This window comes from Stegastes partitus, unplaced genomic scaffold (assembly GCF_000690725.1).
Source record: "Stegastes partitus isolate 25-593 unplaced genomic scaffold, Stegastes_partitus-1.0.2 Scaffold153, whole genome shotgun sequence".
In the NCBI taxonomy this organism is placed as follows: domain Eukaryota; kingdom Metazoa; phylum Chordata; class Actinopteri; family Pomacentridae; genus Stegastes; species Stegastes partitus.
In genome coordinates, this window is record NW_007577884.1 from 146,180 (window position 1) to 173,742 (window position 27,563).

The 27,563-nt window shown below is 47.1% G+C and overlaps 1 protein-coding gene across 1 annotated transcript in view; it reads right to left on the reverse strand.

Annotated features, from left to right (window-relative positions):
* Positions 1-1,180: 1,180 nt before the first annotated feature.
* Positions 1,181-27,563, reverse strand: part of LOC103355473 (cadherin-2-like) — a 96,265-nt gene continuing 69,882 nt past the window's right edge. Inside the window, exons 10-16 of the mRNA XM_008279295.1 lie at positions 26,928-27,181; positions 25,166-25,308; positions 20,794-21,027; positions 18,939-19,172; positions 14,018-14,157; positions 7,826-7,987; positions 1,181-2,182 (exon numbers count right to left, since the gene is read on the reverse strand). Of these exons, the coding sequence (XP_008277517.1) occupies positions 1,976-2,182; positions 7,826-7,987; positions 14,018-14,157; positions 18,939-19,172; positions 20,794-21,027; positions 25,166-25,308; positions 26,928-27,181 (1,374 nt within the window). The 3' untranslated portion in view covers positions 1,181-1,975. The remainder of the gene's footprint in view (positions 2,183-7,825; positions 7,988-14,017; positions 14,158-18,938; positions 19,173-20,793; positions 21,028-25,165; positions 25,309-26,927; positions 27,182-27,563) is intronic.

A 27,563-nucleotide genomic window follows, 5' to 3' on the forward strand; every position in this document is an offset into this window, starting at 1 on the left:
AGTCGGTCCGCGGTCCTCGGGCATGTTGACTCTATCAGAGTTCAACACAAACTGTTTTTGTTGTCGGACTGAATGCTGCAGCTGCTCCGTACTGTTTCTGCTGATAAGAGTCGGGATGAACAGTAAACGATTTAGCTGCTTGGTGACATCTGACACGTTTTATACCTCGAGATGTGAAACACGTCATGATCATTAGGTGTGCTGCACCGCAACCAGCTGGACCAAAATATGTTGTCATAAAGTAAAAGAGGAGCGCCGCTCCACTGCAACACGCAGCATTCGTTACAGGAAGTTGTTTTCTGACATTTACATTTGTTACCTGCAGAAGTAGAAACAACAGCTTTCCTGCTGCTTGTCACTGTTCTGCCGCAGATCCAGACATGACAGAGGAAAAGGCGCCGCTCTGGTCATTTAAGCAGCGAACCTGGATATTAGTGGGCCTCAGTCACTCTGTATTCTGTCCACAAGCTGTTTATGGAACTGAAATATTCATCTGCAAATGAAAACTCCAACCAGGACTGTCTGCAGACTACAAACTGCCTCTCCGCCTCTCTGTCATGTTCTGTAAATATTTCATTACTCACTTCATTGTCTTCATGATGGATATTTTCATCTATTTGTCATTTCATCTCACTGTTGCTCCGCCACCAAAAGAAATGCTTCAAATGTTTTTAGATTCAGTTGTTTTTGGCCTTGATTCTTTGTCCCAGTTTTTGTTTCTGTTTTCTTTCATCTGTGCAAACACGGAAACGGAAATCGTATTTCATCAACATGTTTTTCACCACTTTGCCTAAAACTGCATCCCATTTTAAATTCCCTTTTGTGAAATACAGATCCACAGCATTAAACTGCACCCGCAAATAACGTTTCCTGCTTGTATAAAGCTCCCAGACAAACGGATAAATTCATTTTGGCACTGAATGTCCTCGACCATCGGAGGGAGTTGAAAACCGGAGGAGGCAGCCGTTCTTATAGCAATTTAGCCACAGCTTTGACCTGATGTGATGCTGAATAATCGGGGTTTGCAGAGAAAAATCAGTGTGACAGAGCTGAGAGGAAATAAAACTTTTGATCTCGGCCAGCTTTGTTAATGCAGACAGTCACATTAATACCAGAGAGCTGTAGTGAAAGCAGCACACGTGTTTCAAAAGCCAAAGTCCACGTAACAGACATGACGGAGGAAGGTGTGTATATATATTTATAGGTTGAGCTTCTGTCACATGTGACTCATTAAAAGACAAAACGTCTCATCAAACCCTAATTTAGCTTTGACCTTGTGACCCAGAGCTGCACAGTAAAGCCGAGTTGTTTTGCTGGTAGGATCATCCAAGGCCTCTCATAGTCGGCGTTGCCCTTTAGAGAATCCATCCAGTGTGTCTCTGTGGAAATGATTCACACACACGCTCACATACACACACACACAAGTAATGAGGTGGAACCCAAACACACACACACATGCGCTCATTATGGCAAAGTGCTCCTCCAAGTTGCAGTTGCAAAACACCAGGAGCTTGAAAGCAACATACAGAATCGAGACTGAACACAATCAAAAGAATGTACAAAAAGGCACATTTGACCCCAGTGCTGCTGTACTGTAAAGATTCAAGTGTAAATGAGCGTCTGTAGCATGGCTGTCGTAGCTCTCAACCATCACAGAGACAACATAACCTCTGAGCGCATTGTTCTGGCTGCTCGCGTTTGTTAGCACGGGGGCTAACGCTCAGATGATGTCCATTAGCCTGAATGCTAGCCAGTGCCCAGCCTCACAAAGGCCAGGAGTCAGCATGGTCCCGAGTGTCACCAACTGTCCCCTCAAGAGGCAGCGAGTCTCTTTACAAGCTGTCCCGTGGAAATACACAAGTGCCGATCCGAACCCCATGTTTATCCCGTTTTGTCTTCCTAACCCCACCCACCGCCTGAGCCTCGAGCAAGGGTGGGGAGAGTGTTGTCGTTGGTAGGGGGAGGGGCCAGGGCGCTAATCATCCTCTCCGCCGTACAGGTCGGCCAGCTTGCGGAAGCGTGGCCCCCAGTCGCCGAGGTAGTCGTAATCCTGGTCTCCGCAGCTGGAGGAGGAGTGCAGGGAGCTGAGGGAGCCGGCGGTGGAGCCGCTGCCCTCGTAGTCGAACACCAGCAGGGAGTCGTAGGGGGGAGCGGTGGGGTCGTTGTCCGCCGCCTTCAGGCCCTGCAGGGGACACGGAGGAGACGGAGGTGAGCAGAGCAACGGCAAATAGCAGTGGAAAGAGTTTCACGGAGAAAAGGAAACCAGCACACAGTGCAGTAAGCAAGGACAAGATGAGAAAAGGACTTTTGTAGCCATCGTTAAAGCCTCTGTAATACAAGGGAGTCAATGAAAACAAAGTTGTACTGACATTTAAGATGCATTCACTGATTCACTCATGCGTCCACGAACATGCAAGACAGCATTCCACCTGAGAAGCTGCCTGACGGCAGCCTTTCAGCAGATAAATGACTTTGTCTACTCAGGTATCGTGAACTAGCAAAGATGAAAAGGCAGCAGAGCATCCTTTCATTCGCCATTCACTCTGACGGTGTCTTTTTTTCTCATGTATTTGCACAGAAACATTACAAACCAGCCTGTTCAACTGAGTACAGCGGTGTGCTGCGTCCACAATGGCTGCAGGAGATGAAAGCTAGCTTAGCAGCGTTTCCACAGCATCCCTATGAGATGAACTTGACCTCTGGCTGCATTGAAACTTTTCCTCAGAATGGATGATTTAAATAAAGCTTCATTTGCTCTGCAAAAGTAAGCAAATGGAACAAATCACAACACAAAGTACTCGGTTTATTCACCAATATTGCTTCCTGCCGCCGCGCTAACTACAGCCTACATCATTGCTTTGTTTCATACGTCTAACCCTGACCCGAACCAGATGTTTGGCTGGAAGTATTCACAACATGATGAAACAGTTTAAAAAGGCATTCCAACATTGGATCATGTGTACAGCTGAATGATGTCCATAGATTTGCCACAGGAAGAACACAGGTTGGTGCATCACAGCTTCAACACAAAGCCGTACATTTCTGCACTCTTATGGACGGACCCTTTGTGACAGGGTTTCCAAACAGCAGCACTAAAGCTCAGTGTCATCACGATGTTGGCAGAACCTTACTCCTAACTCCCGGTTATTCCAAAAATGAGCCAGTGATGGAGAGTGAGTGGAGCCCTGAAAACATGTGTGGGCGATGTAACAGCACCACCTGTCCATTAGCCACACCCTTAATTAGGAATATCTTTAAGTCTGAATACAATTTAAACAGGTGAGTTCAACTCGTGGGAAATTAGAAACCAAACCGTCCTTCGTACAGGATGTAGTCATGTTGGTTTCTGCTGTGAAGTTTAACATTTAACATGAAGGTCGACTGGGATTGAACCGCTTTTGGCCTCAAGTGGCCGTCCTAGAAATTTCACCATCAGCATCATTTTATCAGGCCCTGAAGTGGAAGCTTGATTTTAACCACTCAGTCTTTCCAACAGCCTGCATCACATCCACACACACTGTGGGTGACTGCTGGTGAATACGCACCAGGCTGCTCCTGACCAGAACGTAATCGTTGGCTGCTGAGGCAGGAGAGCCACATCCCTGATCGAGCCTTCACATACAAAGCCTGTGTTTGATGTGGGATGGAGAACACGCACATTCATAGCGGGTCACAGGTTAATCCTCTGCATTCTGCACTCACCACTTCTAAACCGGAGAAGATTGAACAAAATCGTTGCTGAGCAGAACTGTCAACTTTCAGTTCGTTAAAATGGACGCCTCCATGTTGCAGCAGCAGCAGAGATTTTCCACATACAGCGAGCCGCACTGCACAGTACCTCTGTGGCTGAGAAAAGCCGAATGCTTGAGTGAGCTACAAGACTCTGACAGTATCGAATAGAGGATTATAGTAATCCTACATTTCTATAGTAACTGTATAGTAAGCTTAAGGGTATTATGGTAGCCTATGCCCATGCTTCCATACCAAAGCAGAGCAATGTAAAACCACAGAAACCCGCCTCATGACCCCTGTTGGCCCACTGGACCACAGCTCACTTTCCCAAACAACAGGGATTCAAAATGTCGACCTTCACTCCAGCTTTTTCCTCGTCCCCCAGAGAACAGGCACCAGAGTGAGGCCCGGTGGAGACCAGAGCCAGGCGGAGAGGGACGGTGAAGCAGAAAGGTTGTGCTACGAGGACATCCGTCTGTTTACAAAGGCACTGTGTGGGGGTCCAAGCCGGTTCCCATGATGTGAATGAGGGTGTGGCAACGGCTCCGCTGAGTGTGTGAGCGCTGAAATGGACAGTAGGCCAGGCTGAGGGAGACGGAGGGAAGGAGGGATTACAGAGGAGTGGAGAGGAGAGGAGGATTTGGGTCAGGCTGTGCAGATGCTGCTTCTATCTCTAGGAGGAGATTCAGCAGATTACCCAGTTTGGACTGAACTTAAAACCGCCACCGCCCCCCATCTCACATCAACAGAAGTGTGTTCTAGGAAGATAGTCCATTTATCAAAGAAGGAGACTAAGAGGAAAATCTATGATTTACATATAAACAAAACTGCTCAGCTGAGAGTCCGGTTCTGTGTTGTTCTGCTGCTCGCTGTCACTCAGTGTCTGCAATAAAAGAAGTAAATCTGATAAGCTTTGGAAATGTTGTGTGGGCCGTCTGTCGTCTGACTGAAGACACTCCCGTCACTCTGAAACTCAATGGGAGGAGAATTAACGCAGAGAGGGAGAGGCAGGATGAGAAGCATCGGCTTGTCATGTCTGCCGGATTAAGCCGTCTAGATCAGCTCGCCATGTCTGACAGCTCCCGCTCATTATTCATCGCCGCGCTTGGCAGATGTCTTTATGCAGCCGAACCAAAGAGGCGAGCACGCACACAAACAATACAGAAGCAACTCGCACGCAGACAGCCACGGCGTCGACAGTGATGACTCTGTACACCTGAGATGATGAGACTCTCCAAGAAGCCTGATTAACTCGGAGAGTCACTTTAATCCATCCAGAGAGTGTCGTCAGGTACCGGCAGAGCCAGCACACACCGACAGCGCTGTTTGGAACCAGTGACTTCTCATCCGGAGTCAGAGTGTCCACCTTCTCACCGAGGCTGAAGCCTTGTTTAGGTGGCTACTAGGCTTTTGCTAATTATAATCCACAGTCCAGTCCATTTCGTACTTTAACTTTTCGGACAACCTCACATCTGCTGCACACAGAATGGACCAGGTGTGTGCAGGTGACAAGGCACAGCCACAGCTGCTCCTTTGAGTTCCACATGTTCCTCCATTCACTGCATCAGAACTGCAAAGACAAACAAAGGAGCTGTTGGGCAGATCAGGGAGGCAGCTGGTAGAGGCTCTGATCGCCTCGGACTACTTCATGCGGTCCTACTACGCTTCTATCAAACCAGTTCATGTGAAACATACTGAATTCTCCTTTCTGACCATCGATCTCCGACTGCTCATTGTTCAGACCAGGCTTGTCTTGATTTTACTGGTGTTACAGACAGCGTGATACTTACGAGCCCCAACCCTGTAAAAGACCGACATCATGTAAATAATGCACGTGTGATGCTACAAAAACAACTGGTGTCAGTCAGTCTCTGGGTGTCACTGCAGCACCAGAACAACATCCAGTCCAGGGATGGTTCCAGGATCTCTCTCCACCACGCTACAGCTTGTGTTGAGGCCGTTACACTTCACTGATAGCAGTAGTGTTCATTGATGTTTCTGCATCAGATTGCTGTAGAGATCACAGTAATATCATTATATGGAAACCTTTGGCCTCGGTGGTCAAGTAGGGACAGTGTGACCGCCCACATTCTGATGTCTGCCTGTAGATACTACTGAATACTATTTGTTTAAATGATGACATTAATGATCTGACAGCTGGAAGGGTTAGGGTCATTATTCTGTTAACATGCCTAAATGCGACCCATGAAAAGACATGAGAACATGATGGTGCCACAGGCTGGATGGGTCTGTAAAGCATGGGACTTAAACCGAACTTCAACAAAGTAGTTGGAATAAAAAAGTTACAGCAAACAGAAGCCGTGTTGGATGATAAACACTAAGCCATAAAGCTGCAGGACTCTGCATCTTGATGCTGAAGATCCCCTCCAGGTACGCTGCTGATTTAAAGCACAGTTTAAAAACACTCTGCTTTGAATAGTCACTCGTATCTCATATTGACTTTATATGAGAAGCTGGTTACCTGGTCAGACAGCTACAGTACATCTCCCTAATTCAAGAATATCAGAATATATGAATGTGCAAATATTTTTTAAGGTTTAATACTGGATACCAGATGTCTCCTGAATGTCCATTGTCACGTCAGTCACACTGAAGCAGGGCGGTGGCACCATCATGACGACAGTCAACACTTGAGCAGGTCAGGCTGCAGCTTCACCCTTTACCCAGTTTGCCCTGGATGTGCTCTCGGTATGTACATCGTTCTCACAGTGAAGCTTCGCCTGAATGAGAGCCTTGATGCCTTCAGCTAATTCTTTTGGGTTCACTCTTTGCTCTCACGAGCCTCATTCCTAGCAGAATTGGGCAGATGTTTCAGTGAAAAAGCTTGGAAACATTCACAGTACACTACCTTCTCTACAGAAAACAGCAGGCAGACACGGTCCAGACTTGATGCTGCACATACTAATGTGGTGCATGTGTCTCCTGGATGTGTAAATACTCAACTGATTTAATCCAGCTTCATAAAAAAACACGTCTCAGCCAGCGAGAGGCTTCAAAAATCTCTTAATGCATCTTTAAGTTTTCACATCAGTTGGTTTCTGTCTGCTGACAAACACTTGGTGTCATTCCACAGCAGCACAGGCTGTATCTGGGTGTGACACGATGTGCACTGGCACGTCCCAAAACCCTAAATTGTCCCTTTAAGGAGCTGTGCAAGGCCTGCAGCCAGTCTGTGGGATTAACTAAACATAGTGGATTTACCTCCAGTTAGGTAGCCCGGCTGTGGCCATGTCTGAGGCCAGCTAATCCCAACTATTAGCAAAGCTAATTAAGAATTACACAGACATTGTACTCTGTGTATTTCTCAGACGGTCTCTGGCTACAGAACTGCTCTGACTTTCTTTGTGTCCTAAACAAACCCAGCACACAGCATCACATCATTGTAGATTTATCACATTTGTGTCTGTACAGAGAATATGCAACAACAAAACATGAACATTGCAGGTGCTGCAGGGTACGAACCTGAACAACCGCTGACAGCACAGTGAAATCTAATGCAACCATTCCTCTGTGCCGCCCTGTTTTAACATGTGCTGCCTTCTGTAAGCAGCCACAATCAAAGTGTGTAAATGCTGCAGTGTGTTCCTGCAGCAGCAGCTCCGGATAGCTGCACACAGCAACTGTTTGAAAAAAATAAACTGTTTGAACTTCAATATCCTAAATCCTGTAAGGTGATGAGGTAAACTGCACAAATCCTGGCCAGTCTTTGATGCTTTACACCAAAGCAGCAGAGCAAAGAGATGAGAGAAGCAAAAGAACTAACGTTGGCAAATCCAGCTTTTTGTGGACAGTGTTCACTTACTGCTGTCAGACAGTTTGTATTTCACTGAAGTTGTGATTTATCACTTCCTGTGTGCTGAGAAGTGCATGTGCGCGACACCAGAATTTAATCTGGGCAAACAGACTGAGTGAGTTGAGTGAAGAAGGGACACCCTACTCGGCTGAACTGGCGCCGGCGGCTTTGACAGCGACATTGACATTTTACACAAAGACGTTGCCACCGAGGTTTGTGGCTCCCTGATGGATCTGCCCACAGATACGGACCCACAAGGCCCGCTCGCTTTCTCCGTACCTCGTGGATGAAGTCTCCTATGTCTCCTGGGTGGGGGGCGGCAGAGCGGAGGGGGTACTGGTGGTCATGATGGAGGGGCCTCTCATCCAGACGTCTGATCCCCACTTTGACGCACTCTGGCTCCAGGGCATCAGGCTGCTGCAGCTGGCTCAGATCGTAGTCCTAAACAGACACACAGAGCCGGACGTTCACGTGTTGGCATTAGTCAGTCAAGTCATTTGTATCTGTAAACATTAGCTTTACAAACTCAAGAGGCTTTCCAAGCAGCACACTGGATCCTCGTAGAGAGCCTCAGGATGTTCCACTGACTACAAACCCACAGCAGTCGCTAAACCACCAGGATTCCACACAGCAGATCCCGTAACCCCACGAACCCCGGCCAGCTGCTGGACATTTTCTGCTCCTGTCACTTTATTTTTTTATTCACCGTGGGCTCAATTTTCACTGCAATATAAAGTAATAAATATATCATATGAAGGAACATCTGCATTGCTGCTATACTGTACAGAGTAATATGTCTCATACATGAAGACATGTTCTGCTGGTAAACCAAAGCAAAAAAACCCAAAACAACCAAAAACCTTAACCTTTAAATTTAATTGACAAAACCAAACTCCCACGCCTTTGGACTCGAGCTGCTACTGTTCATCAGCCCTCATGCTGTACGTTTACTTTCTGCAGTCCTCTGATGGAGGCCGGCCCGTCCCGGACCCCAGACGCACGGTCACGTAGAAATGAAAGCACATTTAGTGACGGTGAAGACATTCGGGGGAACAGTTTCATGCGGGCGTGTGCTGAGGAAGTAGTGTTTTCCAGTAACAGCTTTTTACTGGTGTTTTGTGGAAACCCACCGCTGTAAGCGCTGTGCACATGCGACAATTACAGAAGAAGCTGCTGCAACGGACAGCATGAGATGGTGAAATCATGGCTGTGCAGACTTTAAAATACATAATGATGTGAAACAAGAGTATAATAAGAATCCAGTGTGTTGTGTGGGCGGTGTGGCAGCGGTTAGCGCTGTCGCCACCAATCTGCCGCCTGGCTGGGACTGTGTGGCGGCTGCATGTTCTCCTGCGTCTGTGTGGTTCTCTTTGTGTTCCAGCCTCCTCCCACTGTCCAAACACGCAGCTAGTTCAGGGATGTCTCTGCATCCGAAGCGGGCGTGTTGTGACCGTTCAGGGTCACGTACAGCTAGTGTACAGACGCGTGTGCTATGGAACTTGAACAAAGGTTTTTTACAAGATGTGTTCAGTAAAATGACGAACAGTAATCACGACAGACAACCTGCACGTCACTGCGCTGCATGCAAAACACAAAATTACACATTGTTATGCACGGTGACCTCCAGGTTGTCCTGAAATGATCAATTCAACTTCAAACGCTTCTACTTAAAAGAGACATTATCCGTCCTTGGAATATTGGAGCTGCTGTAAATTCACACTTCAAACTAAATGAGAGAGACGAGCTGATTGGCCGACAGTCGTACCTCCTGTAACACTGCATCCTCTCTAATCCACCTTAATGCCAAGCGCTCCGCTCGCCTCTGGCAACACAAACACAGAGCGCTGAGACTCATCACCAACTTGACTGACTGGCGACAGCAGCCGTCCTCCAGCGACCTGACCGCCCACCACCTCTCTGCTCCAGCGGTATTTAACAGCTGGCGTGAGAGGTTCACTGACTAAACAAGCGCACTGAGCTCCTCTGATGTAACGTCTACCAGTTCTCCTACATCATCTGTCCTCAGGGGGAAGACAACGAGACTCTAATGCTATCTAATTAGCATCCACTTAGAGAAACACAGCCCGTCTTTCACCTTCTCTTACACAACACGAGCACAATCAGCGGGCAGAGGCGAAGTGTGTGTCACGGCCTCTGATCTGTTCCTGTTGAATGCCAGCGTCTGAGTCACTGCAGCAACCATCCAGAAACCATTTCGTGCTTTCTGGTCTCCAGGGAAATCGACTAAAGCAGCCTTTTCAGGACAATAACAGCAAGCTGTGGACTGACCTTGGGCTTTGTTCACAATAATGACCGACCAACAGAATACTTTGGGTGAGGAGCAGCTGAGAGTGCTGCAATAACCTGGCAGGAAGGAGGGAGATGCTGTGTTTCTATACTTACAGGGACCTGATAGAATGACGTGTCCTCTCAGAAAGGACGTTTCATTTCTTCGAGGACTCTACTCGAAGTGTGGTTCCGTTGCATTGCACGTTTACTAGAAATACTTATTCCTGAAGTACAGCATTCCTAATTAGGGCTGCACGACTGGGATTGTTTCATTTTGTTTTTCTGTCACGTATCTTGAGAGGACAGAAGAATTATCACGAGATGAACTCGGAAAATTGGGATGATTTTACAGTGAAATGCATCTGCAAAGAAAAGTCGTATGGACCCTTGAAAGGCACACTTTAATTCTCTGGATGACTCAGTTGTGAGCTTTGTGGTCCAGATTGAAATTGATCAAAACAATTAGTGAGGATGTCTCAGGTATTATCAATAACTCAGAGTGCCTGTTTTTGGTCAGATCCTCCCATTTTAAGCTGAAATATTTCCATACGATGGACTCGTGCTTCTAACCACATCTTCTTTCTCAGTGTGTCTCTCCTGCTCTCTGATCACTTTGCTGTGCACATGTGGACCAAAGCTCATGATTTGTAAACAACAAATCCGATCAGACAGACCACATGACCTGATCGCATTACAGGTAACTCACTCAATTAATCAAAAGGACTGAGTTGTTTGAATTTGGTCAAACCTGACTTTTGGAAACCAGTAACAGGCAGCTCAGCGCTCTGTGAACCTCGAGCGGTGCAGGAGGATGCACATTTACTTGAGTCCCGTCGAAGTGCTTTGCTTTCATTTTCCCATTTCATGCTCCTTCCTCTTTCCACTCCACCACGTTTCAGAGGGAAACTTGTACTTTCTCTTCCACTGCATTTATCTGAGAGCTTTAGTTGTTTTTAAGATGAAGATTTTACACAATAAATTATATAACAAGCTTTTAAAATACAAGTTAGTTAAAGATTTAAAGTGCGGTTTCCAACTTTTATGGCGTCTTACAAACAGAACTGTGCAGTCAGGTTCACATTTCAGACGTCTGTTGATGTTCAACTGATCCAATGAGTGAATCAGCTACAACGCTGCAGCATTACTGTTCATTTAATAACGCGTCAGACAGCAGGACAGAACCAGGACTTTTACTTCCATACTTTAACACAGTGTGCTGTTTGTTGAAGTAGGATTTCCACATTGCTGTACTGGTGCTTTCACTTAATTCAGGGATCAGAATACTTCCTCATTCTCTCTCTTATCAGACGCTGGACTCACGCCACACAACAGGATCCGACAGGACTGCCGCTATCAGATCATGCAGCAGTTTGGACCTCGCTGCAGCTTCTGCTGCTCCGATCTCGGTGAAAGTTCTGCTCTCTGCCAAACAGAAACTTCTGTTGATATTCACCAGCCGTATTTTGCTTCAGGACAACCAAGATTTACATTCCTCTGCAATCTGAAGCGTTTAAGAAGCATTTGGGGTAGAAGTATGATGGTATTAGTTATAGGTGAGGATTAGAGGCAGGAAGCAGCTGCTGTGAAGCTCCAACAGTGTGTGTGTGAGTGTGTTCCTGAGAACTGAGTCTGCTTTTTATCCAAAGCTTAAATCCATATAAATAAAGACCCTGTAGAAAAAACATAAAATAAAAATCCAACATGAAAATCTAATCAAACAGAGCAGAGCCGACACATCCAAGGCCTGCACAGTGTGTTACTGTAGTCATAAAGGAGGAAGCAAACCTTGGTTTCCTTTATTAACTCTGTGTCCATTGTTTAGACAGCAGAGAGATTACATGAATGCTGGTTGCTCCTGGATATTAAATCACACAGAGAAACTATTAACTCATCCGAAGCCAAACAGCACAGCCACAAGGTCGAGCTTTCATTCTGTGCACTTTATTGATGGCGCCGTCGGAGAGGTTATCTTTAATGATGTTTGACTTCCACCGTCACTGATGTGATTCAGCAGGTGCATCAAACCCAACAGTCAAACTGAACATCTTTTGTTTTGAAATGTTTCAGTTCTTGTTCGTGTTAAGGAAATAAAACTAAACCCGAGGCCGTTTTGGGCCCTTTTCTAGTTCCAGGTTGACTGAGACTGGAACAGGAGTGACAGTCCGGCACCGTGAAGCGAACCAGAGAGGAACCGACATGAAATCTGAATCTGAACAGAGCCTGAGCAGGAAGCAGAACGTATATGAAAGGGAGTGTGGGCGTAGCCTGAGTCAGAAATGTGCTGCTGGTGACTGAATGAACCCAACACGTTAACCCCAGTGAGCTCCAGTAAAGGCCGACACACTGATCATTGTGACCAGTGTGTCATGTGAGTCACACCAGTGGAACAAGCCTTCTGCAGCTCACAGCAAGACGCTAAGACAAGGTGAACATGCCAGTGTTTACCAGCTCCATTATCCTACAATTGTAGTAGTTAGCTATAGTTATAGTTACAGTTCTAGTTCTCGTTCTAGTTTTGTGCTTTTCCCTGCAGCAGGTGTTGACATATTTCACTGAATAAGGAAAAGCTACGATCTGCTTGTGGCTGCAGCTGAGAAGTCAGAGGATCAATCACTTAGAATGGAGCCTCTGGGCAGCACAACGCTGGTGCAGAACGTTACGGTAATTCATCCAGGAGTTCCTGAGATATTTCAGTTTGAGCCAAAGCAGAGGAATGACAAACTGAGCTGCCAGCATCACCACTCCTCCAGCCAGCGTGGCTCAGTCCGCTCAGGGTCGCTCTCATTTGCAGTCTTAATGTTGTCTCAATGCAGAGAAACACACAACAATGGATGGGCTGAGCCTGTTACAGCTTGTGTCGGCTCAGAGGAGCACCAACAAGGCCGACAGAGCCGGGTCATCTGGTTAACAAAGTCTACAACCCCAATCAGAGGTCATGTGGATCACCACTGGTTATAAACTTTGCCATCCAGGTTTTCTTTATCAGACTATAACGCCTATAGAGAGGGCGTTTGCTGCATCATGTGACTCTTCTTTCACACAGAACGCACCAATCGCGCGCCGCCTGCTCCAGCCAAGAGGACCGTGGCGTTATAACGGAGGAATATAAAGATTTATCTCAGGACAGGGATGCCTCCAGAAAACTGTCAGTTGTCTAAGTTAATATATTAATTCTAGCCCTCAGTGCAGAGTCAATGCAGCTGCTTGTTTCTGACCGGACAGCTGCACATTAGAGCTGTGAAAATGTCAGCTTCACACAGTTACACATGATACTCAACTAGTGCATCTACTGCCCTAATGCTGCCCCACAACGAGGGAAAGCAGTAACCACTACAGTGTTTGGCCAAACGAAAGGGAAATTAATGTTACTGATTGAATACTGTCTGTGATGAACACTAACAGGAGTCTCGATAAAGAGATTCACTGAAGCTCCTGTTAGCACCTACTGTCTGCTGTCCTCGTCCTTACCAGTCACTGGGAACCAAGAACTGGCTTTTAACAGCACCGAGTCCGAGTCCAAGGGTCCCTGCAGCTCCCCCATAATTATAATAATAATGACAATAATATATAATAATGAGCAGAGAGGTGACTCACTGTCACACTGCTGTGATGCTCGTCTTTAATTTGGAAGCTCAACAAACCAGACAGCAGCAAAATCAGAGCAGAAGACTTGTTTGTTTACTTCCTACTGAAACCAGCCTTGAAGCCGAAAGTGAATCGTAAAAAAAGTGCCGTTTATTAACCCCAAACTTTCACCGTGAGCTGCTCCAATAAACAGCGAAGCCGCTAGTCGGCTGGGTAAGCAAGGGTTAAACATCTCCCCAGCAGAAGTGCAGAGCAGCTTATGTGCTTGGCACAAGCAGAGAAGTTGTGGAGAGACACAGGAAATTGTTCTCCAACAGAAAGCAATTAATCCTGTTTTGAGGTCCTCTTTTGTAGTACACTTAATCTTAGCTGGAGGACAGATGATTGAAAACTGTAGAGCGGCACAGTGTGTGTGTGTGTGTGTGTGTGTGTGTGTGTGTGTGTGTTGTATCTGAGGATAGTGTTGGAGTGTAGGAGAGGGGAGGGAGCGCTATCACCAACTGTTAAAAGAGAGTCAGTCTATTTATGGCTGATAACGCTGCTCTGTGTTATTGTATGTTTACAGCTTTCTGATGGCGTGGCTGTGTTCATACGCACCTGGTCCTCCTCTCCGCCTCCCTCCTCATCGTATTTGAGGATGTTGTCTCGAACGTCGTCCTCTGGGTCGATGAGGAGCTGCTTGGCCTGCCGCTCCTTATCCCTCCTCTTCATCCACATCACAAAGAGCAGCACCAGCACTGCAGGACAAACATGACAACAGCAGATAAGGACGCTGTTCAACATCAGGTACGAGTTCACTGAACATCTGAGTGTCCACAGGGACCACCCAGCGGTCCACCAGAGGCTTCCAAGAGGGACTGTGAAGTCCAGAAGTCGAAGCCTGCACAGGAAACCCAATGGTGTCTCACAACAGGAAACAAGAGGAAAGAACAGAGCTCTGTTCTCAGAGCTGACAGAGCAGCAAACAGAAAGTGTGACCTGAACACGGTCCGACAAACATCTCACAACATCCTGTGAGCCAAAGCTGAAGGGATTCAGGCTCTGATATTCAGCACTTGTGTGTGAGGTGGACATTAAATCGCTTCATTTAAACATGTTTAGAAAATAACACCAAATCCTGTAAAAAACCCACTCCACAGTGTGCTGTCCAGGGAACTCACTGCTGCAGACGATCATCTCCACAGCAGCTTACTGAGCTTCCCGGGACAGGAACACGGTTCTATACGCCGGGGAAGCACAACATCAAAACCACTGACGGGTGAAGTGAATAACATTGATCCTCTCCATACAATGCAAGGTTCTGCTGGAAAACCGGGTCCTGACACGCATCGTTACCATTTTCCAGCCCAAGCTCACCCCTCAGCAGGACAATGCGGCCCGCCACACCAGAAAAACAACAACTGCTCAAGCAAGGCTTGAGGAACACAGCCAAGGTGTAGATCTGGCCTCTAAACTCCCCAGACAGCGATCTGATGGAGCATCTGAGCGACGCGCTGGAACCCACAGAACACGTTCAGTTCACGGAGGTCCCACCCCACAGCTCACAGGAGCCCACGGGGTTTAGAGGCACGACTGGGACCGAATTATAAAGTTCTGGATGACCAGTGTATGCTATGTAGCCGCAAGCTGCACGTCAAATGCTCCTTGGTGCAATCGTGGTGCAGACACAGCGGGCTTTCCTCACGTGTAGGTTCTGCTCCACGCCCAGATATCTGTGGACTGTAAGCCTGAGTGTGGATGTGGCGTACGGATTACCTGCATATCCACGGATGTAACAGCTGTACATCTACTGTGAGTCTGTAAATCGCTGGCGAGCCTTTTCAGATCTTAAGCTGGCGCCGGTGTTCGACACGACATCCTGACACTACATTTGGAAGCACAGCTACATCAGCCAATCAAAATCTTACTAATTCTAACACTGATATTGCAGCACCTTGTCTCGAGCTCCACTTCTGTATCCGTGTTTCTCTACATGGGTTCTGCTTTCAAACGCTGCCAACCATCAGCCGATTCTCCAGGAGACGGAGTTTATTATCACTGATGCAAGATTTGAATCACAGCTGCAAAGCCTCCGCTATCTGCTGGTACGCAGTCACAGTTTAATGCCAGACAACAAGTGAAATCCCTGCATATGGGAGTAAGTATTTTAAAGAATGACAGAAACATGCATCTCCTATTTTGAGACAGCTGGCGGGTTTTAAAAGTGGATGTGAATCTCTCTCTTTCTGATCGCATTAATCTGGGGGGATTTATGAGACAGGGGAGCTCAGGATGTGCATGTGTTTGTGGAACTGCACGACGATACGGTACCTGCAAGGGCCAAAATACATCAGGATGCTGAGAGAAAGTCTAAGTGAGGACAATTTAAACCCCGGAGAGCCGATCTGAAGAATGGCTTGTCACCATTGGTAACATTTCTCAGTGAGCAGCATCAGGAAGTCTGGCTGCTGCAGCCTCTCAGGCTTTCAGGGAGACAACAGGCAACAAATCAAGTCTGTTTAAAAGAACCAACTGCTGCTTGGACTCCTTCTATGACGTGGTCACATTCTGCGCCCCCAAATTAAGTCTGAGTGGATGGATAGTAATAAGCCTATTATTTCTTTGATAATCACAGACAGAAGGAGCCATTATTCGTCTGTCTTTTCCCTTAAAGAAATTAAACAAACATGCACTCTGCAGCTTTCCCTAAATGTGGGCCCAGCTAAGAAGCGTTTGTCCAACACTGCCAAGTAAAGGGAAGTAATTATGCCCGTCAATCTCACAAAAACTGTAAATCTGATTAAACTTTTCAACTTTTCTTTTGCTGCTACACTGAAGCATTTCCAAAAAAGACTAGCAGGCAAACGGAGCTCATCCTAAAAACACTGCAGACGTTGAGACCTTGAGACTAATCCTCACTTCTGCCACAACTTCCATTTCAACTGATCGCTGACTTCCTGTACGCGACCGCACCAACCGCCACCCGACTACGTTCAGCTCCAGCTTCACTACAGCTTCATTCCTGGAACTTTCCTTCTTCAAAGCTAAAAAGCAAAAGAAATTCTAAGAGGGTTTCTCAGTACGTATGAGTTAAACCGTTGCTGTTTGGGTTGGGCCAGGTCATGAAATCCTCTCATACCGCTCCAGAAACTAGACTGTGTCAGTGTTTCTCCTGTTCGATCGCAGGTTACTACATCATTTAAACTTCCTTTGAATGATGAGATGGAGAAGAGGAGGTCTGATTCTGTGATGATGGAGAGCCGAGGATCATCACCAACACTGATGGTCTGCCTTTACTGGTGGAAGACACCAAATCAACCATCTCCGCCGCCAGCGTGTCCAAAGCATTCTGTATCTAGAACAGCGTTTGTGGTTTCACTTCTAACTCATCTGGTTTGAAACGAACTCGGCTCCGTTTTCTCAGTTCATGCGGTTCGCTGGTGCTGCTGTGAAGGCCGTCTGTCAGCCAAACCTAATTTCATGAACTTGGTGATGTTTCCAATCATTTACATTTGGCGGGCTCGTTAATGACAGTCGTCTGTGGTGTGACAAACTCAGAAGCTTTTCTTTAACTACATTACACGGACTTTAAGCTTTCTTGTAATGGGTAATTTCTTCTTCTCCAGCCATGAGGACTGGAGTGGTTCGCTTATTGAATAACAGGCATGAAGAGGAAATTAAGAATTCTTACTGCACTGCTGTGCTGCTTGTAGCCGATTCTTCTGACTCCATTTGACCCGTCAAGGCACAGTCGGACTCAAAAATGGCCATCAAAATGATTTGAATGCTTTGTACATGCCTTGTATAACTGGAGGTGCTGTTCCAATTTCTAATACGACTGCAGTTATTAAAATATAGTCCGGCGGATTTCATTAAGGCTTTCCTGCTCCCACATGTCGCCTGCTGCACGAGTAATTTTTCTGCCACAGCTCACTGCAGCCTGCAGAGTTCTAGCACAAAGCATGTCCTAGCATTTTAAAATGTTCATTTCTGCCAAGGTGCTTTTATTCTAACTGTGTAATCAAAGAGCTTGATTTGATCTAAAAAGGCATTCATCACAGGAAGCTCTGAGTCAGAAACACAGCTTCTCTGCTGTACCAGGCTGTAAACGCGATGCAGTGATGAGATGCTGCACAGGGCGGCTGGACTTGGTTTGTGGGGCTCATCTTGCTCCAGCTGAGCGCTGTCAGGCCTGAGCTGCTTTGTTTGTCCACTATGGTTGTCATCTGTAACATTGCAGGGAGCAAGCAGCTCAAAATGGCTTCCACAGTGTCCAAGCACACCAAGGGCTGCTTGGTAACCAGCAATTCAGGAAAAACTACCACAAACTTGATATCTACAGCTGGAATGAAAGCCTGGGATCTCCGACACTAGCTAAAGGCTGCAACTCCAAGTTGGGCAAAAGCCGCCATTTCTTTCCCTTTTTGATGCAACAACCAACTCGATGTTTGAAGAAGTACATTCTGAGTTCACAGCTCAACAACACGCTGTAGCAGGTGGCAGGTGACTTCAGACGTGGCAGCAAAGACCATTAATCTACCAGCAGCCAGGCTGCTAGAATAATATCTGGCCCCAGGTTTTCTGTGTAGCAATTAATTTGTGTTAATTTGATTGGGCACCACCTTGTTTAGCAACCAGTGCAATGTGAGCACAAAGTCTAGTTCAGGTGAGCAGGATGAGAAAGGATTGGATGAATCATCTTTTTTTTCACCTTCAGGGGATCAATGAACCCGTTTTAGCAACATTTCCACGTTCTGTGATTTAAGCTGAAGCTGCAGCGAGCACATTGTTAACCTGAACTGAAAGGCCTCTGGGAGCTCATGGCCCTGCTGGACGGGCTTTCTGGTCGGCTTCGTTTCTTTACTGAACTCAGACCAAACCTGTGTTTGTTAGTTTTGTGTGAGAGCTCTGTTTCTGTCCACCTCCACCGACGCTGTCAGGCTTTCTGTGTGTGTGCTGGTGTTACCCCTGCTGGGGGCAAATCAAGTTCCTACACTGTGAATCATTCCATTCAGCAGAAGACATGGTCAAGGCTCAGGTTAACACAAGGGTAGGTTCAGGTTTAGGATAAGTTCAGGTTTAAGCCTGATTCAAACTCCTGCGTTGAACCTATAGTCTCGTGTTGTGAGCTCTGCAATTAAGCCTCCAAAATGTTAATTAGCGGTGGGCTGTGTGTTGAGTTTCCTGGTTTGCTTGAACAGTGGGGACCGAAGCAGAGCCGATCATGTCGGAGGTGGAGATAATAAATGTCGAACAGCAGTTACTGTGACGTAGACCAGAGACATGGATGGGTCGAGCGGTGAAAACCAAAAGACAGCAGAACGGCAAGACGCAGCTACAGCCTGGTACATACTACATCCTGTTTCACAGACGCTGCACCTTCATGCAAATCTTTCTGCAGCGTCGACATGTCGCGTCACTGTCAAGCGGACCAACCCGAACCCACCTCAATGTGTAGCTGTATTTGTGAGGAGGCTAAGGCCCTGAATCAACAAACTCAGGGTTATTTTGTGAACGGACACATGACTGGAATACATACCGAGCAGTATGATGATACAGAGCAGGATGGCGATGATGGCTCCCGTCCCCAGTCCGGCGGCGATGATCCGCTCCATGTCCACACAGTCTCCATGGTGATCGCACTGGCAGACCTTGACCCTCAGGTAGGACGTGTTGGACATGGGCAGGTTGCCGGAGTCGGTGATCATGATGGGAACCTCGTAGATGCCGCTGGCCAGGGAGCCGATCCGCAGTCGAAGCTGGGCGTACTCACCTAAAGTAGGACAGGACGGAGGGGGACACTGATTGACAAACTGAAAAGACTGGAGAGCGTGGAAACCTCAGCGCTGCTCACGGCTGCTCGAGTGTGCTAATGGTGGCTAATGGAGGAGCCGGGGCTGTTTGCTTTGCAGGAGTGCGCTTCTGCCACTTCACCAGCCATCTAAGTGCTCCAGTAGAGCCTTGATGAAAGCCTCGTGCCAGCAGCAAAGTCCACAACATTCTTCCTTTTAGTCAACCGGGGCTGTCAGGTTGTTTTTTCACACCTGCTTGCAGAAACAATTTCCACGACAGATGCTGATGGAGAGAAGCGTTCTACATATTTTCCTTGTGCCCATTTTCAACAGGAACTTTACTCGAGCCTGAACCTCTTTAGTGCGAGGTAACTGGATGAACTACTGAAGTCAAAAGGAGAATAAAATGTCTGTTTCTAAAGAGCTGCTGCCACAAAGTGTAAGCGTTCCCCAGGCAATTGATTCAGAGTCCAGCGGGCCAGGATTTACCTTGATATGTAGCTCTAATCTAAGAGGAGAAAAAGGACGATTTCTCATTCTTGTGCAGTGTTTTTAATGGAAACAAGGAACAGGGCTGGAAGCAGTGGCAACACAGACAGTCTCCTGTGTGAATGTGGAAGCATACGAAGGCACAAATCAAACAGGACACGTCCACAACGGTAAAATGGAGGTTTTATAACTGAAACGTGTCACTGCAGATCAGTCGAGGTGCCGAACCTTCACCTGCAGTTGATCATTTCCGTTACATGGTCACAGGGCCACAGGCTTCTGGTTTTCCTCAAATGTCATCATAAAACTCGGTATGGATTTGGTCTTTGTCAGGACGACGGGGTTAGTGAGGTGGAGCAAATGAGGAGGACAAGCAGCAGAGGAGGAGAGTCTGAGCCTGACAACAACTATCAGGAGGAGCAGCGGGAGCAGCTTGGACGCTCATGAAAGAAGATTCTCAATAAGTCTTTAAATAAAGATTAAAGACTAACTCTGTACACGCCTTTAGAACATCTTGTGATAGTTCAAAGTCTGAAGGCGTCAGTGCTGCCGACCCGGTCTTCTGCCTGAGGTCTGACGTGTCTGAGCTGGTTGTTGTACATCCATCCATTATCTATACACCGCTTAGTCCTCACTAGGGTCATGGGGGGCGGAGCCTATCCCAGCTGACTCAGGGTGAAGGCAGGTTCACCTGGACAGGTAACCAGTCTATCACAGGGCTACACTTAGAGACAGACAACCAAGCACACTCACATTCACACCTACGGACAATTTACAATCACCAATTAACCTCAGCATGTTTCTGGACTGTGGGAGGAAGCCGGAGAACCCGGAGAGAACCCACGCTGCACGGGGAGAACATGGAGACTCCACGCAGAAAGATCCCGGGACGCGAACCGGCAACCTTCTAGCTGTGAGGCAACAGTGCTAACCACTGCGCCACCCTGCAGCCCCTGTTGATGTACATTAAAGGGATAAATAACGCCTTTCTGGACTTTCAGGAAACTTTACAAAATTCACCTTTACAGCTCGTTGGAAAGCTGAACAGTCATCATCTCATGATGTATATAAATAACACGGCTGCTGAGCTCAGAAACACCATCTCACACTGACCATTGAGGCGACTGAGGGTCCAGTTGCGACGCACATCTGACGGACGATTGGCCAGCTCGAAAGCGAAGGGTCCGGCGTTGGGGGTCAGGTCGGGGTCACTGGCCGTGATGTTGATGGCGTTGGGATCCGGCCGCTCGCACATTTCCACCTCAGGAGGGAACACGTGAGGCGCGTTGTCGTTGATGTCCAGCAGGTACATCTGCAGCGTGCCCGTCCCGCTGGCCGGGGGGATGCCTGGAAGACAACGGAGGGATGAGCAGAGCATCACAGACAGCTACAGCTAACTTCCAGCTCTATGGTAGATGGAGCAACAGATAAAGAGTCACATGAGGTGAATTACTGCTATAATTGGAACACCGCTGCCTTTTTCCCTCTCCTTGATGAAGTCGATAAACATGGTGGGAATAGAAAAGCTTTTCTGTGCACGCCTAAAGAAAAAATGAGAATAAAAATGAAACCCAGATACAAGCTACTCCCCAGAATAACTCCAGTAATAAATATGGAATAATATCTGCGGTAGAAAAAACTGTCTTCGGGCCATTAAAACCAAAAATGTTTGTCCTCCTCGGTTTATTAATATAACAAGAAAAAGGCCGGATGGAACATAAAGCATGACGGGGGCAAGATGTCCGCTTTGGCCTGTGAGCTACACAATGCTGCATCCAAACCGGGTCCTCACTGCTCTCCTTTGTCCATTAGAACTGAATGGCCTTGAACTTTGGGCCTGATGGTGACACTACAAGAAGGATCGCTGCTGGATTTCAACAGATCAGAACCAACACTGTCTCCTAACTAACAACTAACAGTCAAACCAATGGAACCCAACCGGCCAGAACACATGATGTGCAGCTACTGAAGAGTCGTGTCAGCTGTCTGCATACACCAGCAGTGTCTCCACATCCATCCTGCTGGACTTACTGTGTATAACAGCAACGACTGCCTGCAAATTAAAAAACGTTTTCTTTATGGACACCAAGGAAACCGCAGTACGCTCAGCAGTGACGGCAGGTGACCGCCGCACATATGGCGTCGGCTGAAAACCGCAGACGTGGACGCTCTGCAAACGCTGGTGCGCTGGTCGCCGCTTTGTGTCGCTGAGCTCCTGCAGCCTGTGTGTTTGTGTGCACGGCCAGAGCAGAGAAAGCACTAAGACAGTGGTTAGCAGGAAGCTGGAGCACAGCGGGGCCTCTGTGTGGAGTGGACGCTCTGAGCTGCTGCTCAATGACATTCCCCTTCAACAATCTTCCACTTGGAACAGAGAATCCTCTTTTCTGTGGCTATAAAGCGCAGTTGTGATCGGGACAAGAGGGAGACTTTGGGAAACCATGCATTTAATAGGCAGGAAAACATCTCCATTAGAACTCAATGAGGCCTCTGTGTCCCAAAGACTGTCGCTGCCATCCCACATAGAGCGAAGCATAATTAATGATGGACAGAACAATGTGTGCCTCCGACGCCAGACAAACGTATTCGATCCATCAGAAGGACCAGCTGACGTGACATCCTGTGATACTCAAACTGGACTCAGGATTTCAATGCAAATATAACAACTGGAAGTCAAAGTTAGCGTCGCTTTCAAACTAAATTCAAAAACAGAATCAATAAAGTTTCACTTTGCTGATCAAATTCAATCAGTGGTCGTATTTGAACCCTTTAAAGCCAAACAGCTGCTGAGCGTTACTGTTCCTGTGGGATCGTGCCCATGTTATCGATACTTGGGGAAAAAATGGTGGCTTTATATATCTCAGACGTTTACGGCGTACATTTCTAATTTTCTTCTCCCTGATCTGTGAACAGGACCTGCAGCTCAGCTTCACCACAACGGTCCTGAACTGTTGTCTGGTGATTACTGGTCACAGTCGGGTCACTAACGTCTTCTCACTTGGTCCCAGCAGCACAAAACATTTGCAGAATATGGTCAGACTGCACACTTTCTTTGTTGGATTTCTTTTTAATGAAACATAAATTAAAACGTGATTTTGATGTAACATCTTTTAAGCTGTGACTGAACGGGACATTACAGATGAGTAGTTCAAGGACTGTCGGGAAGTTCAAAATCGAATCATTCTCACTGTTTTCACACTACTCGGCTGTGACAAAGGCCGTCATTGGAGTGACTTTTCTAAAGATAACATGTCTTTCAACCTCACTGGTGGGTTTTCAGTGTTTTCCACTTTGCTGATGAAACTGAATCGATGGTGTTTTTTAAAAGCTGCTCTCCAGCATTGGCGTATGTGGAATAAAGAGCAGCCTGGAAGTGTCTGAGTGGGCCGGCTGATGATTGATAGCTGAGCCATTGATGCCATCGATGGCACAGACCCTGTAAACACTCTTCTCCAAGACAAGGCAGCTAAAAGACAGGCAGCTTTCAATTAGAGGCAGCATTTAAACTGAGACGTGCTCGTATGATTCTGAGGTCTTCAACATCTGGCAGCTGACTCGTTCATTATCTGCACGGCCTGCAAACTGACTATCCAGTGCACTTTTTTGGTGTTTGTGATTTAGCAGCTCTCTCAACTAGATGCTCCCTTGTTTGCAGAAAAAAGCTGGAGAGCTAACGGGAGTCTCTTTGAGTCTTCGGAAGCTGTCTGACGGCGTCACCATCAGATGATCCCAGAGCGGTGACGGCTACCAGAGCGCCACCAGCAGCCATGTGAGCGGTTCATCCTCAGACAGCAGCTCAGGTCTGCAAACAGCAGCAGGAAATGTACCGAATCTAAAAGCCGATGAGTTTCCACTAAGACCAGCTTTTGGATATTTCAGCTCGGCTGATTGCTGACGTGTGCTCATGCTTTATCCACCTCGTTGCGACACCATTCGGTCTCTCCTGCGGCTGAACTGATGCAGTGTTCTGCCCGATCCCAACCCGACGGCCCGCTAGCAGGTGCAGATCAAATTCAAATGGTCACATCAGTGAACACTTCATCTTGCAGCAAACACACGCCATTCTTATTCTTATTATCATTATTTGCAGCATTTCCAAACACAACAGTAAACGTTAAGCCTTCCAGGCGGTACCTGCCTGTCAGAGTTTGTTTTGGGCCGATGCTGGTACTCATTTAAACCCTACGAGCTCGAGGCTATTTTCAGGGTAATTTTATTAGCGTTGCCTCTAAGCTGTTATCTGGTTGTTATAAGGACCGGCCACGCGTGTTGAACCTGGTTCTTCAGACCAAAGACAGAAATATTGTGTGGAAGGAATGAGTTTTTTTTAAACATGAGACTCACTCAAACGTGAGCAGGAAGTTGTTTTTTTCATAATTGTGAAGAGAGATGAGAGTCTGAAGCTAGAAGGACCATGATGGAGCTGTACAGACTTACAAAATGGAAAAAGTATGTGTTTAGTGCCTAATGGAGACAAATGTCATGACTTTATTCCCTGAAGCGTTGACATACAGGAGCCGACCTGCACTCGTCTTCTGACCACAGCTTCTGGATTCACAGTCCATTATTTTGTCTTTATTCTTCACACAGTTTGGTGTAACGTCAGCTTTAAAAACGTGCTCTCTGGTGCACAGAGAAACAACTACAATGAGTGGAAAGGTGAAGCTCTGCTGTTTGATCTGCGGCAGACCTACGTACAGGAACGTCATGAGCTATTTAACCAAGAGGCAGAGTGTGAAATTAGGTGAAGAAATGAGTCAAGATATTACTCTTACGGAGGTTTGAACACGGTTGCTTCAGTGCATACAAATGTGTGACGAGCAGGATTGCAAAGGTCCAAGTTCTGCTGGTTTCTAGCAGGATGATATTGACAATGCAGACATGAACATATCTCGATATGCACACAGCGCTGTGCCATGAGGAGCTCATGACGAATAAGTCAAACAAGAGTGATGAGGTGGAAACACGGAGCTCTTTGCAGGACGAAGTCATGGAGTTTCATTTTGCATGAGCTCCACCTCGCTGCACTCCGCATTTAGAGAGCGGGTCAAAGGAGGGAAGTGAATCTGAATGGAGCGTGTGTCCGGCTAGTGCAGCCTGTTTCACGTCTTTATAAGACGACACTGAAGACCTTTGAAATGTTTCTAGACTCATAGGGATGTGTGGAACTGGGGAACACATCCCTGCTGCACCACCGTAGTGTTTATCTGAAGTTTCCGGCAGTGGGAGATCGTAGCAGGTAGCAACACTTAGCAGTTGTTGCTGTGATGTGAAGTGGCCTCTGTGTGCTCAACTGCTGCTGGAACTCAACTAATACCACTTACCGCCTGAAGTCTCAGACACCCTGCAGAAAGCGAACCGTGACACTGACTTCCACAGCGAAACCAGCACCGCTGCAGCTACTGACAGAGCACAGCCCACCTCTGTATGTTGGGGGAAGGGGGACGGGGTTACTGCAGGACACGGCACAGCCCCCCACATTTCTCACCGTTATCGGAGGCCATGAAGGTGACGTTGTAGAGGTTGTTCTTGATGTAGGGAGACTCTCGGTCGAGGATGGCGATGGTGGAAATTCGTCCGTTAAGCGGGTCAATCTCCAGCCAGTTGGCAGGGTCGTACATCTTGGAGTACCTGGGTTCAGTGAGAGAGAGCCAGCATGAGGAGCCACCACAGAGAGGCTTCTTTATCTGCCTCCCTGGCTGCAGGCCAGGCAGCTACTGGGAGCTGATATATGGAGGCTGCAGCACTCTCACGAGCAGCCACAACTCCTTCATTTATTCTCACTGGAAACGCTTCTACCTTCAACAGACTTGAAAATGACATCAGAAATATGCATGGCAGTGACAATATGTTATAATCTGAAGAACTGGAAACAACCCGGAAACAGAATGAACCTTAAAAAAATAAATAAAGTCCCTGTAAAGTGCTGATGAAATGTGCTCATCACAGAGGATTTACTCAAACATCTGCATTTGCTTTTAATGCAGCAAACCCCTTGTTTCCAACAGGACATGGATCAGATAGCGTGGCTGTAATAAGGCGAGCACAGCGGCCACAGAGCCCCCCGTGGAGGGAAACCCTGTGCGCTGTGTACGTTTGTAGCTGGTGAGCAGATAAAGAGTAGAAAGGCCCGGTTATGAATAAACGGAGGAGGCAGCGGCTACGAAACAGAAAGCAACAAAGAAGAAAATCAGAAACCAAAATGCTCTGCTGGCCCACTCTACAGCGCTCTACAGCGTGTGTGTGTGTGTGTGTGTGAGAGTGTGTGTGTGTGTGTGTGTGTGTGTGAGAGTGTGTGTGTGTGTGTGTGCGCGCATGTTTTTGTGAACGCGGCGAGCGTCCACCATTGGCTGTTGCTAGGCTACAAAGACTTGAGCACTACATTTAGAAACAAATAGTGGGATGTAAAAGAAAGCAGGATGGGCTGGAAGCAGCAGTCCTGCAGGCGCTCTGCTCGGCTTGTTGCTGAGCTCCGGCTTCAGGCTCTGGAAACCTGAACATGCTCCTACAGAGCAGACGGCTGATCCAGTCATCTGTATGTAGAAGACAACAGCTGGCTGCTCTGCTCCGTGGTGCTGAGGATGAAAGGAAGTCAGACAGACTGGAGACCTTCAAGGATCTTCTGACTTTAGCAAACAAACCTTTTAAAATCTACATAAATGACATATTGTTTCTATAATTTTAATGTTATTGTATTTCTCCTTTTCCCCTTGGAACAAAGTTTCAGGAGAGAACCTGATTTCCTTTTTGTCCACTGGCAGCACCAGAAACACGTCAGCGAGTGTTTTCAGACGATGAAGTCAAAGCGGGATCATGAAAGTCTGAATCCCAGCGAGGCCTTTATGCTAATTCAGTATTTAATGTCACCTCAGCATTCCAGCTACATGACGATGTGCATTGTATAAATAGATTTAAAAACGATAAATAGATAAAACGTCCAAGGCTGCATTAAATACATACTAATATGCTAATTTTCTTTCAGTCGCACCTTTTCAATGACCGTCATTGACAGTGACTTTGGAGTGTATTCTAATGAATGTGAGGCTAATTTAAAAGATGAAAAGGCTCCAGATATTCACATTCACTGCTCTTCTTATCAAAGACAGTGAAAGACGCATTCAGCTCTCTGCTTTAACCTGTTCAGCATCACATAGTTAAAACACACCTTTTCATTATGCTGCCTTCTTATTATTTCAGCTCCATAATCGGAGCTCAACACCACTAATTGAAAGGTTCTTTAACGTTCCTACCGGATGCTCTGCCTCATGAAGCGGTCGGGGTCCTGGGCGGTGAAGGTGGTGAGCAGAGAGCCGGCAGGCAGGCCCTCCTCCAGTTTGATGGACTTGGGGTTTGGGCTGAACTCTGGACTCTCGTTGATGTCCAGGATTCGCACAGAGACGGTTGCCGTGGACTGTCGGGGCGGGTGGATGCCGCGGGCCAGGGGGACCTCGTTCTCCGCCTCCACGGTCAGCATGAAGGAACGGGTCAGCTCGAAGTCCACGGGCTGGAGGGACGGAGGACAGCCATGGCTTATCGCAATAAATGTTCAGGAAAGTCAACAGCTACAGCCCGCTAATGCTTGTTTCTGGTGGTTCTGGATCACTTTGGATCACTGCCTGTACCATGCTCTGCACTGGTTTCCAAAACAGGGGTCAGGAGACACTGAACTGGACTTGATGATTTCCAGGAATCAAATTAAATTTAAAAATGATTAGAAACAGCATATTTGAGCCAAACATAAAAACACCAGCTCCTCGCTCTCACACAGTAACGTCCCCGCTGACTGAAAGGCTGCTACATGCTGTGATTGTGTTTACGTTTGTTTATGTTTACATTTGTTTGTGTTTATGTTTGTGTTTATGTTTACATTTGTTTGTGTTTGTGCT